Below are 15,301 nucleotides of genomic sequence, written 5' to 3' on the forward strand. Positions count from 1 at the left end.
GTAATGACAGGCCTGTCAGTCTGACATCGATCCCGGGCAAGATAATGGAACGGCTGATACGGGTCTTAATTAATAAAGAATTAAAATACGGAGATGTAATTAATGCCAATCAACAGGGGTTTATTGAAAACAGATCCATCAAATGAACGATACCTTTTTATGATGAAATTACAAGTTTCCTTAATAAAGGTAAGAGTGCTGATGTAATACACTCAGACTTCTGTAAGGCATTTGACTTGGTACCGCACAACATTGTGATTAAAAAACTAGGAAGATATAGCATGAACATGGCCCACATTAAATGGATTAATAGCTGGCTAACTGATTGGTCTAAAAATGTAATTGTAAACAGGGAACCGTCATCAAACAGGCGTGTTTCTAGTGAAGTCCCACAGGGATCGGTTCTTAGCCCTACGCTATTTAATATTTTTATTGAAAACCTGGAAGAAAACAAAATCATCAAACTGATCAAGTTTGCAGATGACACAAAAATGGGGGAGTGGTAAATAAGAAAGAATGCAGGTCACTGATACAGAGTGATCTGGATCACTTGGTAAGCCAGGCACAAGCAAACAATATGCGTTTTAATATGGCTAAATGTCAAATGTATATATCTAGGATCAAAGAATCTAGGCCATACATACAGGATGGGGGACTCTCTCCTGGGAAGCAGTGACTCTGCAAAAGATTTGGCGGTCGTGGTGCAGAATCAGCTGAACATGAGCTCCCGGTGCAACGCTGTGGCCATAAGAGCTAGTGAGATCCTTGGATGCATAAGCAGAGAGATCTCGAGCAGGATTAGAAAGGTTATTTTGCCTCTGTATTTGGCAGTGGTACAAAGTCTGTTGGAATCCTGTGTCCAGTTCAGGTACCCACAATTCAAGAAGGATGTGGATAAATCGGAGAAGGCTCAGAGAAGAGCCATGTGAATGACTAAAGGATTAGAGAACATGCCTCATAGTGAAAGACTCAAAGAATTCAAGCTTTTTAGCTAACAAAGAGAAGGTTGAGGGATGACTTGATCCCAGCCTATAAGTACTTCCATGGGCAAAAGATATTAGATAATGGGTTTCTCAGTCTAGCCACCAAAGATCTAACACAACTCAATGGCTGGAAGTTGAAGCTAGATAAATTCAGACTGGAAATAAAGTGTCAATTTTTAACAGTGAGAGTCATTAACCATTGGAAAAACTTATCAAGGGCTGGGGTGGATTTTCCATCACTGACAATTTTTTAATCAAGATCAGATGTTTTTCCAAAAAAAAGATCTGCTCTAGGAATTATTTTGGGGCAGTTCTCTGGCCTGTGTTCTCTACAAAAAGTCAGACTATGATCACAATGGCCCCCGATGGCCTTGGAATCTGTGACTTTATGAAATGTTCATTTTGGACAAAAAGGACATTTTGTGCTGAAACCGTGTTGTGATTCAAAATTTCATCCTGATCTTTTATCTCTTTTGTGAAGACACCTGCCTGGGTCTGCGGGAGCCTGAGCTGAACGTCCTGAGAAGGAGGAACTGGTCCTGGGCATCCCAAGGGGTGTTAACCCCCAAGCCCACTGCTCTGGATGGGACCGATCTTAACTCCCAGTTTCCCTTGCTGCAGTCTGGATGCCACCCATTACGACTGCTAGGACAGAATCTGCGAGATACCCCTACCCCATCTCATGCTGCTGGTTGGGACAAAGACCCCAATCTCACAGAAATCTGAATATGATTCACCACCATGAAGATGAAGCCTCAACCTGTGCCTGTCTCCTTTTAGACACAAGGCACCCTCAACCTCAACACACCCTATCCAGCTGCTGAAATCTGCCCCCCTGCTCTAACCCCTAGGCTATACTCCCCTTCCTGATCCAGGAAAAAAAACTGGGGGTCCGGGCTCCCTGCCCTCCCAGTGCTCTAACTACTAGACTCCATTCCCCTCCCAGATCTAAGGAGAGAACCCTGGAGTTCTGACTCCCAGCCCCTTCTACTTTAACCCATTAGACCCCACTCCCTTCCTACAGCTGGGAATAGAACCCAGGAGTCCTGATGCTTGGATAAGGTTCACATTTAACATACACACAGTGGGAAGTCCAATCTGTGTGCACACACACACACATAAGTTGGCACACATGCACAAAGGGAAATCCAAACTATACACACACACACTCACATCAGCCTCATTATCTCCAGCAGGGGGCAACATCTCATACATACACACACACTCAGAGCTCACTGCTCTGCTCCGGGCAGCTGACAGATTCCATTATTACCCCAGTTCCCCGCTGCAGTCCATCTGGCTCAGAGCTGCAGTGATGGTTTACTAAACTGCAGAGCCGAGGAGCATCCCAGTGGGGTTCTCAGCAGACAGGGAGTCAAGAGGTATGTTCCCATACAGCAGAGCCAGTGGATTTAAGTTTCGACATTCCACCACCACCTCATGCAGGAGGAAATCAGAGCTGTAGTGTTATTATATGTATTATGGTAGCATGTGGAGACCCCTGACATTGGGCTAGGCTAGTCCCTTCCCCACTCACTGCCTCAGTTTCCCCTCCTTATTTTACTATTTAGACTGCAAGCTCTTTGGGGCAGGAGCTGTCACCCTGTGTCTGCACAGTGCCTGGCACTAAGGGGCCCCGATGTCAGCCAGTGTTTGTGCAGCATTCAGCAACAACGGTGACCCCTATCCCAGTCGGGGTCTGTGCAGTGCCTGGCACAATGGGGTCCTGATCTCAGTCAGGTCCTCTAGACGCTACTGTAATACACCTAATAATGAAAGGGATTCCTGGCCACACACTGTAGCCAGGCAGGATGCAATCAGGCTGGCAAGTTGAGCCATCAAGTCCCCACAACCAAGATCAGGTGTTCTGGGAATGAACGCCAGCCAATTAAGAAATACAGTGGGCCCTGGCTCTGTCAAGATGCATCATTCTTAACGCCCACCGGATTCAGCTACTCCATCTCCAGTGCGTCTGCAAAGGACTCGGCTACTGAACGTGGGTGACAAAGATGGACAGATGGGCCCCCCTCCACAACATGGGCTCCCGAATTCAGAGAGCTGTCAGCATGGGACGGTTCGAGACACCGTGGTCTAATGGACAAGAGCACTGAGCTGGGGGGTCAGGGTTATTGATATTTACCATTTGTATTGCAGTAGCACCTAGGGGCCCTAGTCATGAACCAAGACCCCAGTGTGCTAAATGCACAGAACAAAAAGAGGGTTTCTGCCCCCGGGCTTCCAGCCTGAGGATAAGGCAAGAGACAAGAGATGGATGGAGCTAGATGGGCAAGTACAAGTAAACCGTGAGACGGTCATGGGCAGAGACGGTCATGGGCAGCGCGAGGGGCAGCGGGCTCAGCACACCAACAGCCTGACCACTGGCATGTTTTTTGTCAGCATCACAGCAAAGGAGAGTTTTGAGGAGGGCTATGACGGTGGGTAACGAGGTAGCTTTCCAGATTCCTGGGTTCTATTCCTGGCTCTGTGGGGGAGTGGGGTCTAATGGGTTAATGCAGAGGGAAAGCCTAGAAGTCAGCACTCCTAGGTTCTATTCCTGGTTCCGGGAGGAGAGTGGGGTCTAGTGGTCAGAGCAAGGGGGCTGGGAATCAGAACTATTCTCAGCTCTTACAGTGACTTTGCAGGGAAACTGAGGCACAAAGTTCTGATGCCCATCCACTTTTGCTCTAACCCCCATGCCCCACACCCCTCCCAGAGCTGAACCCAGAAGTGTTGGCTCCCAGCCCAATGTCCTAGTTACTGGATTACACCCCCCTCCCAAAGAAAGCTAATGTTTTGAGATAGAAAGGAAACAATTTTATACTTCAAAAAGGATCAGTGGTGGAACAGATGATACCGGACAGTTAACATAAGAATGGCTGTACTGGGTCAGACCAAAGGTCCATCTAGCCCCGTACCCTGTCTTCCGACAGTGGCCAATGCCACGTGCCCCAGAGGGAACGAACAGAACAGGGGATCATCTCTGTCGCCCATGCCCAGCTTCTAGCACCTCGAAGGCTCCTAAGAAACAATTAAGCCACAACCACCCTTCCCCTAGTTCCCATCCACAGCCCTGTGCTATCCCAGCACTGGGCACCACACACACACAGCTCTGCCAATACCCCTCTATCCCAACCTGCAACCCCCTGCTCTCCCAGCCCCAGGATCTCCAGGGTGGCTCGTACCTGCTTGGCCAGTCTGACGGCATCATTGGTGAGTTTGGTACGGAGCTGGGAGTCGAGGTGAGCCGCCGGGGCAATCTCCACAACCTTTTGGTGCCGCCTCTGGATGGAGCAGTCCCTCTCGTAAAGGTGCACCACATTCCCATACTTGTCCCCTGCAGAGAAGGGAAAGTCAATGCTGATTCCCTTCCAGGGACTGGGTACCCTGGGTCACGTGTAGAAGAGACTCCAGGCAGGCAACACCCAGCCAGTGTCCCCCAACTGTGGTGCTGGATCAGAGCCAGCGCCCCTTAGAGGGGAAAGGCCCTGGTTTCACTCCCTGCCCCTGTGAGCCAGCCAGTCCCCCCGCCTGGGGCTGGATTGGAGCCAGCACCCTGTGGAGGGGAAATGCCCTGCGTCCCATTCCCTGCCCCTATGAGTCAGCCAGTCCCCCTGCCCTGGGGCTGGATCAGAGCTGGTGCCCCCTAGAGAGGAAAGAAGCTGTGTCTCATTCCCTGCCCCCCTAAGTCAGCCAGTTCACCCTGGGCTGGATCAGGGAGGCAGAGGGATATTAGGGCTCACCCAGAATCTGGACCTCAATGTGTCTTGGCTTCTCAATGAACTTTTCCACAAAGAGAGCCCCGTTCCCAAAAGCAGCCAGCGCCTCCGAGAACGCCCGGGTGTAATTCTCCTCCAGCTCCTGTAGGGGGCAGATAGGTGAGAGATTGACTCAGTAGTGCGGCCTAATGAACAGAGCATTTGACTAGGACTCAGGACTCCTGGGTTCTATTCTCAGCTCTGGGAGAGGACTCAGGTCTGGTGGGCTGGGCCGCTGGAGTATAAGTGGCTGGGAGTCTGGGTTCTATTCCCAGTTTTCCCACTGACTTACTGGTGATCTTTGGCAAATTATGAGGTTGGGGTTCCCATTGTCCCTTGTGTTGCACAGAGACAGTCCCTGCCCTGAAAAGTTCACAGTCTAAAAAGACACAGGGTGAGAGGGGAAACTGCCCAAGAAGGAAAGGGACCTGCCCAAGCTCCACACCAGAGCCAGGGATAGAACCCAGGCATCCTACCTCCCACTCCAGCACCCATGCTGCCACTATAAAGGTAAGGTCCCTTCAGTCCCTGCTACCATCCACTTTGGAGCAAAGGGTAAAATTAGGGCACCTCTCTCTCTGCTGTGCTATAGAGTGCGTCCTCCAGGCAGTGTAGAGATGTCACACTTCCTGTACACTCTTCATGCAGCCTCGGGGTTTCCTGGGGCTCGCTTCAGACTGGGAGCAAAGACAAAGCAGCCCAGCGCAGGGCTAGCATAGGCTGCAGCCTGAGAGTAGCAGGACTTTTTTGATCATATTTCTGTATATAGTTTCCATTCCCAATAAAAGGTTTGTCTTGAAACCACGCTAAGATACCGCATCTGTTTTCGCCACCCAGCGACCTCCAGGAGGGGAAATTAAAGAGATGTAGCTGTCCTCTGGCAAGGGGGTGCAGAGATGAGAGATGATACATGGGAGATGGTTTGGCATAGGGACACAGGAAGCCAGCACTGTGGCTGGGAGGTTTGCACATGGGACGCATAGGAGAAGGCTCTCGCACCATCAACACGCCAGCCAATCAGAGTAGCTGCAACTGCACCAGCCACAGGAGCAGAAGCTGCAGATGCCACTGATGCTCTCAGCCCCAGAAGCTGAGGCCAGGAAGCCAGAAGGGTATTAAGGGCAGGTGTGTCTTTGCTCTGGAATCAATGGTACCTCATAGCTGCGCACGACCCTCATGCCCCGTCCACCTCCGCCATACGCAGCTTTGAAGATGATAGGGAAGCCATACTTGTTGGAGAACTCATGGGCCTCACTGAGAGATGATATTGGGGAGTCAGTGCCCGGCACCACAGGGACCCCTAGGAGAGAGCAGATACAGGCATGTCATTCCCAGCTTCGCCACTGACCTTGGGCAAAGCCCATCCCCACTCAGTGCCTCAGTTTCCACTTCCACCCTTTGTCTAATTAGAGCATGAGCTTTTCAGGGCAGGGACTGCCTCTCACAGTGTGTCTGTACAGCACCTGGTACAACAGGGGCCCTGCTTTCAGGTGGGATCTACACAGTGCCCAACATGATCGGGGTCCCTATCTCAGTTGGGCAATCTAGGAACTACTGTAATAAATTTAATGAGAGTGGCTTGCCCCAGCCTACACAGTGAGTCATGGGCAGAGCCATCTAAGATGCAGCACTTCCAGCAACACAGCGCCCCCTAGTGCCACTCAGGGGTCAGCCCTGCCTGCATGGAAATGCACCCCACACTGCTCTCCCCACCCCATGCCCTGCAGCACAGCAGCCCCTAGTACCACACTGGGGCCAGCACTGTCTGCGAGGGGAGAGCACCCCCTACCTGAAGCAATGGCGATGGCGCGGGCTTCCACCTTGTCACCCATCTTGCGTACCACCTCTGGGCTGGGGCCGATGAAGTGTATTCCAGCATCACTGCAAGCCTGGGCGAAGTCCGAGCGCTCAGACAGGAAACCGTAGCCGGGGTGCACAGCATCCACTTCATTCTCCTAGGGACACAGACACAGTGGGAGAGGCATTAGAAAAATGGCACATTGGCTCTTTAAAATCCACAGGCCTTCAAGTGCCCAGAAGATTAGGGAAACTGAGGCACGGAATGGGGCCAGTTGAATGTCAGAGGCAGGATAGAACCCAGGAGTCCTGGCACCCAGTTCCCTGCGCTGTAATCTACCAGACCCCATTCCCTTCCCAGACTCAGGAACAGAACTCCCAGCCCAACCCTCAAGCCAATCTAATGTGTAATTATTAATCATAATTAGGGCTGTCAATTAATAGCAGTTAACTCAAGCGATTAATGGAAAACAAATTAGCTACATAAAAAATAGTCACAATTAATCACAGTCTTAATCGCACTGTTAAACAATAATAGAATACCAACTGCAATTTATTATAAATATTTTTGGATGTTTTTCTATATTTTCAAACACATTGATTTCAATTACAACACAGAGTACAAAGTGTACAGCGTTTACTTTCTATTACAGCAGTGCCATGCGAACGCCTGTTCTCACTTTCTGGTGACATTGTAGATAAGAAGCGGGCAGCATTAAGTCCCGTAAATGTAAACAAACTATTTGTCTTAGTGACTGGCTGAACAGAAGTAGGACGGAGTGGATTTGTAGGCTCTAAAGTTTAACATTGTTTATATTATTAGTAATTAATCAACATACAACAATATAACAATTGTGTTATATAATAATTACATATATAGGTAAAAGAAATCTACATTGTCAGTCGCACTTTCACCATCGAGATTGCACTGCAATACTTGTCTGAGGTGAACGGAAGTCTGTTTCTTTTGTTTATCTTTTTTACAGTGCAAATATTTGTAATCCAAACTAATGATAGGAAGTGAGCACCGTACACTGCGTATTCTGTGTTGTAACTGAAATCAATATATTTGGAAATGTAGGAAAACATCCTAACAGATTTATAAGAAATTTCAATTAGGAGTCTATTATTGTGTAGCTGTGCGATTAAGACTACAATTAATTGTGACCCTTTTTAATCTCCCGATTAATTGCAATTAATTTTTAATAATTTGACAGCCCTAATATAATTGCTCATGATTACACATAATATTAATTATGAATCCCATCCTCGTCGGTCACTTTGCTTTGGGGGGGAGGGATAGCTCAGTGGTTTGAGCACTGGCCTGCTAAACCCAGGGTTGTGAGTTCAATCCTTGAGGGGGCCATTTGGGATCTGGGGCAAAAATTGGGGATTGGTCCTGCTTTGAGCAGGGGGTTGGACTAGATGACCTCCTGAGGCCCCTTCCAACCCTGATATTCTATGATTCTATGAATTGTAACCCCTGCCCCTCACGTTCCTCTCATACCTTGGCTACTTTGATGATGTCAGGAATGTGCAAATACGCCTGGACTGGGGGCAATCCCTTCCCAATGAGATAAGCCTCATCCGCCTTCTGTCTGTGCATGTGCCCTGTGTCCTGCTCGGAATAGACGGCCACTGTCCGGATCCCCAGCTCGGTGCAGGCTCGGAACACCCGGATGGCAATTTCCCCTGCAACACACACACCAAAGAGTGACCCACAGGGGTTTGTGCATGGAGGCAAAGGAGTGTAACCGGCTGCCTGAGTCTGCAGAGAGCCTGAGCCAATCATGCTGCGAGTGGGAAGCTGCCCAAGTGTGACTGGCACGTCAACGATGCCTGAGCTGATCATTCCCAGGGGGAAGCTGACCCAGGGCATCTCAATGGAGTGTTTGCTCCCTGCCCCACTGCCCTGGGGGGCCGTACCAACCCCACCCTAAGGAAACTCAGTGTAGGGCAGGAGGGGCTCAGCTCCCTGACCCAAGGCTGCTGGAATCAGTATGGGAGGGGGGAGCTTCCAGCCTTGGTTCTCTGGGAGGGAACACCCTCTGCCACTGTCGTGGGGGGTCATGGTCATGGGACAGGATGGGGCCTCAGCATGGCCACAGAGGAGTTTCTGGGATCCACTGCTGGGGTGGGGTGGCAGCAATGGGGGCAGGGTGCATCTCTTACCTCTGTTGGCCACCATGACTTTCTTGATGGGCTTGTACTCCACCCGCTGGGTGCTCTGGAAGGCGGCATGGATCAGGGAGAGGCGCTTGGCACGCAGGAACCCGAGGCCCCCTCTCACGAAACACAGCTGCAGCATCTGGGGAGACACACGCAGGGGGGCACGTCAGGGTGATGCAAAGGGCAGCACGTGTAGGGAACAGGCACCCCTCTGCAAAGGCTCCCAGACACCAGGGACAGCGGGGAAAGGTTTGGGAGAAGAACCCCCTGCTTCAGTGATTGGGTATGAATATACCAGAGAAAGAGCTCCCTGCAGCCAGATGCCTGACCAACCAGGGCCTCCTGCAGCCAGATCTCCACCTAACCAGAGGCAAAAGGGCTATTTGCAGCCGAGGAGGATGTCTCCCTGGGACTAGTGCCTTAGAGGCGAATGGATGTGAATTCTGCCCTTGGATGAATGAGTCTGAATTCAGAGTGACCCTCATGCTATTTCATCTTGATTATTGTTTGTGTTGCAGCAGCGTCTACAGGACCCAACTGAAATCAGGGCCTCCACTGTGCCAGGCACTGCACAACCCCGACCAAGTCTGGGACCCCGTCAACGGCACAAACCCAGAGATCAAGGACTCCCTTGTACTGGGTACTGCGCAGACCCTGACTGAGATTGGGACCCCTGTAGCGCTGGGTGAAGGATGGCCCGGGGTATGGGAGGAGGGAGAATGGGGGGGGGCACACAGAACCCCCGGCAGATGGGAGGTGTTGCAGCGAGTGTCTGAAATAGAAGCAGATGGTTGGGTGGCACCCAGGGAGCATGGGGGAAATGGAGGGCAGCCATGCACCCGGCCAGCACAGCCTACAAAGCGTGTGACCCTTTCGTTCTCAACTTCAACAGCTGTAAAGGGCTGTTCGTGCAGCAGCCCGAGGAACCTGTCTGCAGCTAGCAAGCGCCTTGCGGTTAAACAGGGAAGTGGTAAAAAAATCACCAGGCGTTTAGCAGCAGATTTATTTTTACAGCTGAGAATCAATAGTGCCCCGGGTCCAAAATTAGCTTTCAGGTGTCGTCAGGCTCTGGGCTGGCTTCTCCCCCCAGTCAGGTCCTTGGAAATGAGACAAGTGGAACAAAGGAGACGCTAACACAGCAAAGGCAAAGTGGCAGCTTGGCCTGGATAATATTGTCAGGGACTGGGTGCGTGAGAGAGAACTGAGTGGAGGGGAATGGGATATGGGGCCTTTCTCCTTGAGAGGGCACCAGCTCCAGTCCGGGTCCATGGCAGGGGACTGGCTGGCTATGCAGGGTCGGGAATGGAATATGGGGTCTTTTCCACCCTGGGGGTGCCATCTCTGATACAGCCCCAGGCTCAGAGGACTGGCTGGCTCAGAGGGGTGTGGACTGGGAAATAGGTCATGGGGCCTTTCCCCTTTAGGGGGCACCGGCGCCGAGCTGGCTCCAGGTTGGGGGGGCTGTCTAGGAAAACTGGCTGGGTGCTGTCCCTCTGTGACCCAGGGTCCCCACTCCCTGGAAGAGGATAGGCACTGATCCCCCCTTCTCTGCAGCAACACATAGGGCAATGTGGTGCATTGTTATGAGCCTCTCCTTAGGAGGCAGGTTTTCCTGCCCTTGGATTGTTCTTGTGGCTCTTTCTTTGCAATGATTCGAAGTGCGCACCCCAGAGCTGGAAGCAGTATTGAAGTCACAGATGATGCATACAGAGGTGATGCCACTTCCCCCTCCTGCTCGACCCCCCCCCCCCCGCTGATCCACCCCAGGATCATGTGAGATCGCAGCCCTCGCATTGCGGCAGTAGCTCACGGTCATTTGGTTTACAGAACCGAGTCCTTTGTGGAGCCCCTGAATTCCAGGGTATAGCCCCTGTCCTGTAATGCACCTGATGTGCCCTGTGCCTGGAGGTACGCCCTTGCCTCAGGCTGTATTCGAGCGCACCTTGCTCAAATGACCCTAGGTTCCCAGCGGCCAAGCTCCCTTTGTGCAACTGACCCCTTCACCATTGTTCTTTCCCCCTCCGCCGAGCTTTGCACCAACTGAAAACTTTACCAGGCACAGGTAGTGACTGTGTGAGCCCCCGAATCATGCCCGGAACTCACAGCCAGCAGGCGTCCCAACATTGCAAACCCAGACATTCAAAAATCATGAGGAGGGCCCTACCAAATCCACGGCCATGAAAAGCACAGACCGTGAAATCTGGTCTCCCCGGTGAAATCTCATCTCTTGTGTGCTTTTACCCTATACTATACAGATTTCCTGGGGGAGACCAGCGTTTCTCAAACTGGGGGCTGCCATAAATATAAAGAGAAGGGTTTCTGTATACAGTGTTATAAAATCCCTCCTGGCCAGAGACAACATCCTGTTACCTGTCAAGGGTTAAGAAGCTCAGCTAACCTGGCTGGCACCTGATCCAAAGGACCAATAAGGGGACAAGATATTGTCAAATCTTTGGGGGGGTGGGCAGGGGAAGCTTTTGTTGTGCTCTTTGTTTACGTGGTTGTTCTCTTTTGGGACTGAGAGAGGCCAGACGGAAATCAACCTTCTCCAACCCATCCTAATCCAAGTCTCCAATATTGTAGTCAGTATAGGTAAGCCAGGCAAGGCGGATTAGTTTATCCTTTGTTTTATGTGAATTTTCCCTGTGTTAAGAGGGAGGTTTATTCCTGTTTTCTGTAACGTTAAGGTTTTGCCCAGAGGGGGATCCTCTGTGTTTTGAATCTGAATACTCTGTAAAGTATTTTCCATCTGATTTTACAGAGATGATTTTTACCTTTCTTTTTTTTTAATAAAATCCTTCTCTTAAGAACCTGACTGATTTTTCCTTTGTTCCAAGATCCAGGGGTTTGGGTCTTTGATGATTTTGTAACCAATTGGTTAGGATATTATCCTCAAGCCTCCCCAGGAAAGGGTGTGTGTAGGGTTTGGGGAATATTTTGGGGGAAGACATCTCCAAGTGGGCTCTTTCCCTGTTCTTTGTTTAAAACGCTTGGTGGTGGCAGCATACGGTTCAAGGCCAAGGCAAAGTTTGTACCTTGGGGAAGTTTTTAACCTAAGCTGGTAAGAATAAGCTTAGGGGTCTTTCATGCGGGTCCCCACATCTGTACCCTAGAGTTCAGAGTGGGGCAGGAACCCTGACAGGGGTCCTGACCAAAATGGAGTTGCGGAGGTGGGGGGGGGGGGGGTTACCAGGTTATTTTAGGGGCGTCATGGTATTGCCACCCTTACTTCTGCGCTGCCTTCAGAGCTGGGCGGCCGAAGAATGGTGGCTGCTGACTGAAGGCCCAGCTCTGCAGGCGGCAGCACAGAAGTAAGGGTGATAATACCATACCAGGCCATCCTTACTTCTGCGCTGCTGCTGGCAATGGCTGTCTTCAAGGCTGGGCTCCCGGCCAGCAGCCGCTGCTCTCCAGCTGCCCAGCTCTGAAGGCAGAGCCACCACCAGCAGCAGCACAGTAAGGTTAGCAGTAATCCAAGTAAGAAGTAAGGTTAGCAGTAATGCAACCCCCCCCTGCAATAACCGTGTGACCCCCCCCCACAACTCCTATTTGGGACAGGACCCCTACAATTACAACACAGTGACATTTCAGATTTAAATTGCTGAAATAATGAAATTTACTTTTTTAAAAATTGTATGACTGTGAAATTGACCAAAATGGACCGTGAATTTGGTAGGGCCCTAGTCATGAGTCAGGCCCCTCAAAATCATGAGATCGTCTTAAAAAGCATGAGATTTTTTAAAAGAATAAATATCCGGTTCTTTTTATTTAGCCTTCAGGGGTCCCATTTTCAATTTTTCTCCCTAAATTGAACTGGCAGAAATTGTTTGGAAATGAAAAACTGACAGGCTCACATGCCTCCAGGATTTAAGAAAACACACCAGGAAGGTTACGGGTTGGCTTGATCACAGTCTATAAGTACCTACAGGAGGAAGAGATAATTGATAAAAGAGGGCTCTTCAGTCTAGCAAAGGTCTAACAAGATCCAGTGGCTGGAATTTGAAGCTGGACAAATTTGGACATGGAATAATAAGGTGCACTTTTTTTTTTTTCACAGTGAGAATTAACCATAAGAACAATTTACCAGGGGATGTGGTGGATTCTCCATCACTGGCCATTTTAAAATCAGCTTGTGATGTTTTTCTAAAAGCTCTGCTCTAGTTCAAATGGGAATTAATTCAGGGCCAGGCCTATGAGCTGTTATGCAGAATGTCTGACTAGCTGATCAGTAGTCCCTTCTGGCCTAAGAACCTCTGAAATATCACCAGAGTTGTCAGTAGTATTATAACCACCATGATCCACAGTCCATTTCAGAGTCACTGCTTTCCCCCATCCAGTAGCATTCCACCAAGCCACACAGTGGGCCAGGAGACAGCTTCATCATGGAGCGAACTGTGATGGAAATAATTTGTTAGCAAATCGCCTAATCTCCTGGAGCCAAATAGCAAAAAGCACCCTCTTTCCTCTAATTAAGTACAAAACACAGATAAAAAAAAAGCCCAGTACTGGTTTCCTCTGGCTTCTTTGGGAGTCAGGAAGGTAGAAAGTGACTGCAAATGCCTCCCAACCTCTCTTAACGAGATTTTCACCATTCCAGGCTTTAGGCATGCCAGGAGCAACACAGTGTACAATTCTGTCTCCCTTAGATCTGCTTTCCTACTTTGGTTTTTCTGCACAGATCCAACACTTTTTATAAACCTCACCCAGCGTAAGAGAATTTCAGAAAGAGAAACGGATGTCGGGTTGGTATTTCAAGAGAGAATTGCAACTAAAAAGCCCCACAAAACACAGGCACTGTTGTGGATAACTCAGAACTGGGAGTCAGGATGCCTGGGTTCTATTTACAGCTCAGCCACTGACCTCACAGAATCATAGCAGTGTAGGGCTTGAGAGGCCATCAAATCCAGCCCCCTGCATTGAGGCAGGACCAGCTAAACCTCGACCCTCCCTGGCAGGTGTTTGTCCAGCTTTTCTTAAAAATCGCCAGTGATGGGGATTACACAACTCCCTTGGAAGCCTGTTCCAGAGCTTAACTGCCCTTAGAGTCAGAAAATTTTTCGTAATATCTGACCTCAATCTCCATTGCTGCCGATTAAGCCCATGACTTCTTGTCCTGCCTTCAGTGGACATGGAGAACAACTGCCTTCAGTGGACATGGAGAAAAGTCACAGTCCACTTTATAGCAGCCCTTAACATATCTGAAGACTTTCAAGTCTCTCCTCAGTCTCTTTTCTCAAGACTATATGCCCAGAGTTTGTAACCTTTCCTCATAGATCAGGTTGTCTTCTAAACTTTTTTCATTTTTAGTGCTCTCCCCTCGACTCTCTCGAATTTATCCACACCTTTCCTGAAGTGTGGAGCTCAGAACTGCACACAGTACTCCAGCTGAGGCCTCCCCAGTGTTGAGCAGCAAGGGACAATTACCTTCCACGTCTTACGTACAACACTCCTGTTAATATACCCCAGAACGATATTCGGCTTTTTCACAACCACATCACATATTTGACTCATATTCAATTGGTGCTCCACTATCACCCCCAGATCCTTTGCTGCAGTATTGCTGCCTAGCCAGTTATTCCCCATTTTGTAGCTGAGCATTTCATTTTTCCTTCCTAAGTGCAGGGGCTTTGCAGGTATCTTTATTGAATTTCATCCTGTTGATTTCAGACCAATTCTCCAATTTGTTTTGAAATCTAATCCTGTCCTCCAAAGTGCATGCAACCCCTCCCAGCTTGGTGTCATCTGCAAATTTTATAAGCATAGTCTGCACTCCAGTATCTGAGTTACCAATGAGAACATTGAATAGAACCAGACGCAGGAATAATCCCCGAGGGACCGCACTAGATATCTCCTCCCAGTTTGACAGTGACCCATTGATAACTACTCTGAGAGTATGGTCTTTCAACCAGCTGAACACCCACTTCACAGTAACTGTGTTTAGCCACAGTTCCCTAGTTTGCTTATGTGACTGTAATGTGGGACTGTGCCAAAAGCCTTACTAAAATCAAAACATACCACATCTACTGCTCCCCCTCCTCCCCCGCACTAGACCAGTAAACCCATGAAAGAAGGAACTTAAGCTAGTTTGGCATGATTTGTTCTTGACAAATCCATGCTGGCTATTTCTTATCACCCAAGTCACTTTCCAGTTAGGTTGGATACTGGCTGGACCCTTACCAAGACTGGGGAACCCCATAGAATCATAGAATATCAGGGTTGGAAGGGACCCCAGAAGGTCATCTAGTCCAACCCCCTGCTCGAAGCAGGACCAATTCCCAGTTAAATCATCCCAGCCAGGGCTTTGTCAAGCCTGACCTTAAAAACCTCTAAGGAAGGAGATTCTACCACCTCCCTAGGTAACGCATTCCAGTGTTTCACCACCCTCATAGTGAAAAAGTTTTTCCTAATATCCAATCTAAACCTCCCCCACTGCAACTTGAGACCATTACTCCTCCCTCTGTCATCTGATACCATTGAGAACAGTCTAGAGCCATCCTCTTTGGAACCCCCTTTCAGGTAGTTGAAAGCAGCTATCAAATCCCCCCTCATTCTTCTCTTCTGCAGACTAAACAATCCCAGCTCCCTCAGCCTCTCCTC

The 15,301-nt window shown here is 49.5% G+C and overlaps 1 protein-coding gene across 7 annotated transcripts in view; it reads right to left on the reverse strand.

The window, feature by feature from the left end:
- The window catches only part of PC (pyruvate carboxylase), a 236,585-nt gene that overhangs the window by 118,976 nt on the left and 102,308 nt on the right, over positions 1 to 15,301 (reverse strand). For all 7 annotated transcript variants that reach the window (XM_073351710.2, XM_073351709.2, XM_073351708.2 and 4 more), the window contains 6 exons: positions 8,708 to 8,843; positions 8,043 to 8,227; positions 6,528 to 6,693; positions 5,893 to 6,038; positions 4,724 to 4,841; positions 4,166 to 4,317 (listed from right to left, as the gene is read on the reverse strand). In XM_073351710.2, coding sequence (XP_073207811.1) covers positions 4,166 to 4,317; positions 4,724 to 4,841; positions 5,893 to 6,038; positions 6,528 to 6,693; positions 8,043 to 8,227; positions 8,708 to 8,843 — 903 coding nt within the window. The remainder of the gene's footprint in view (positions 1 to 4,165; positions 4,318 to 4,723; positions 4,842 to 5,892; positions 6,039 to 6,527; positions 6,694 to 8,042; positions 8,228 to 8,707; positions 8,844 to 15,301) is intronic.

This window comes from Lepidochelys kempii, chromosome 7, assembly GCF_965140285.1.
Source record: "Lepidochelys kempii isolate rLepKem1 chromosome 7, rLepKem1.hap1, whole genome shotgun sequence".
NCBI classification, from domain to species: domain Eukaryota; kingdom Metazoa; phylum Chordata; order Testudines; family Cheloniidae; genus Lepidochelys; species Lepidochelys kempii.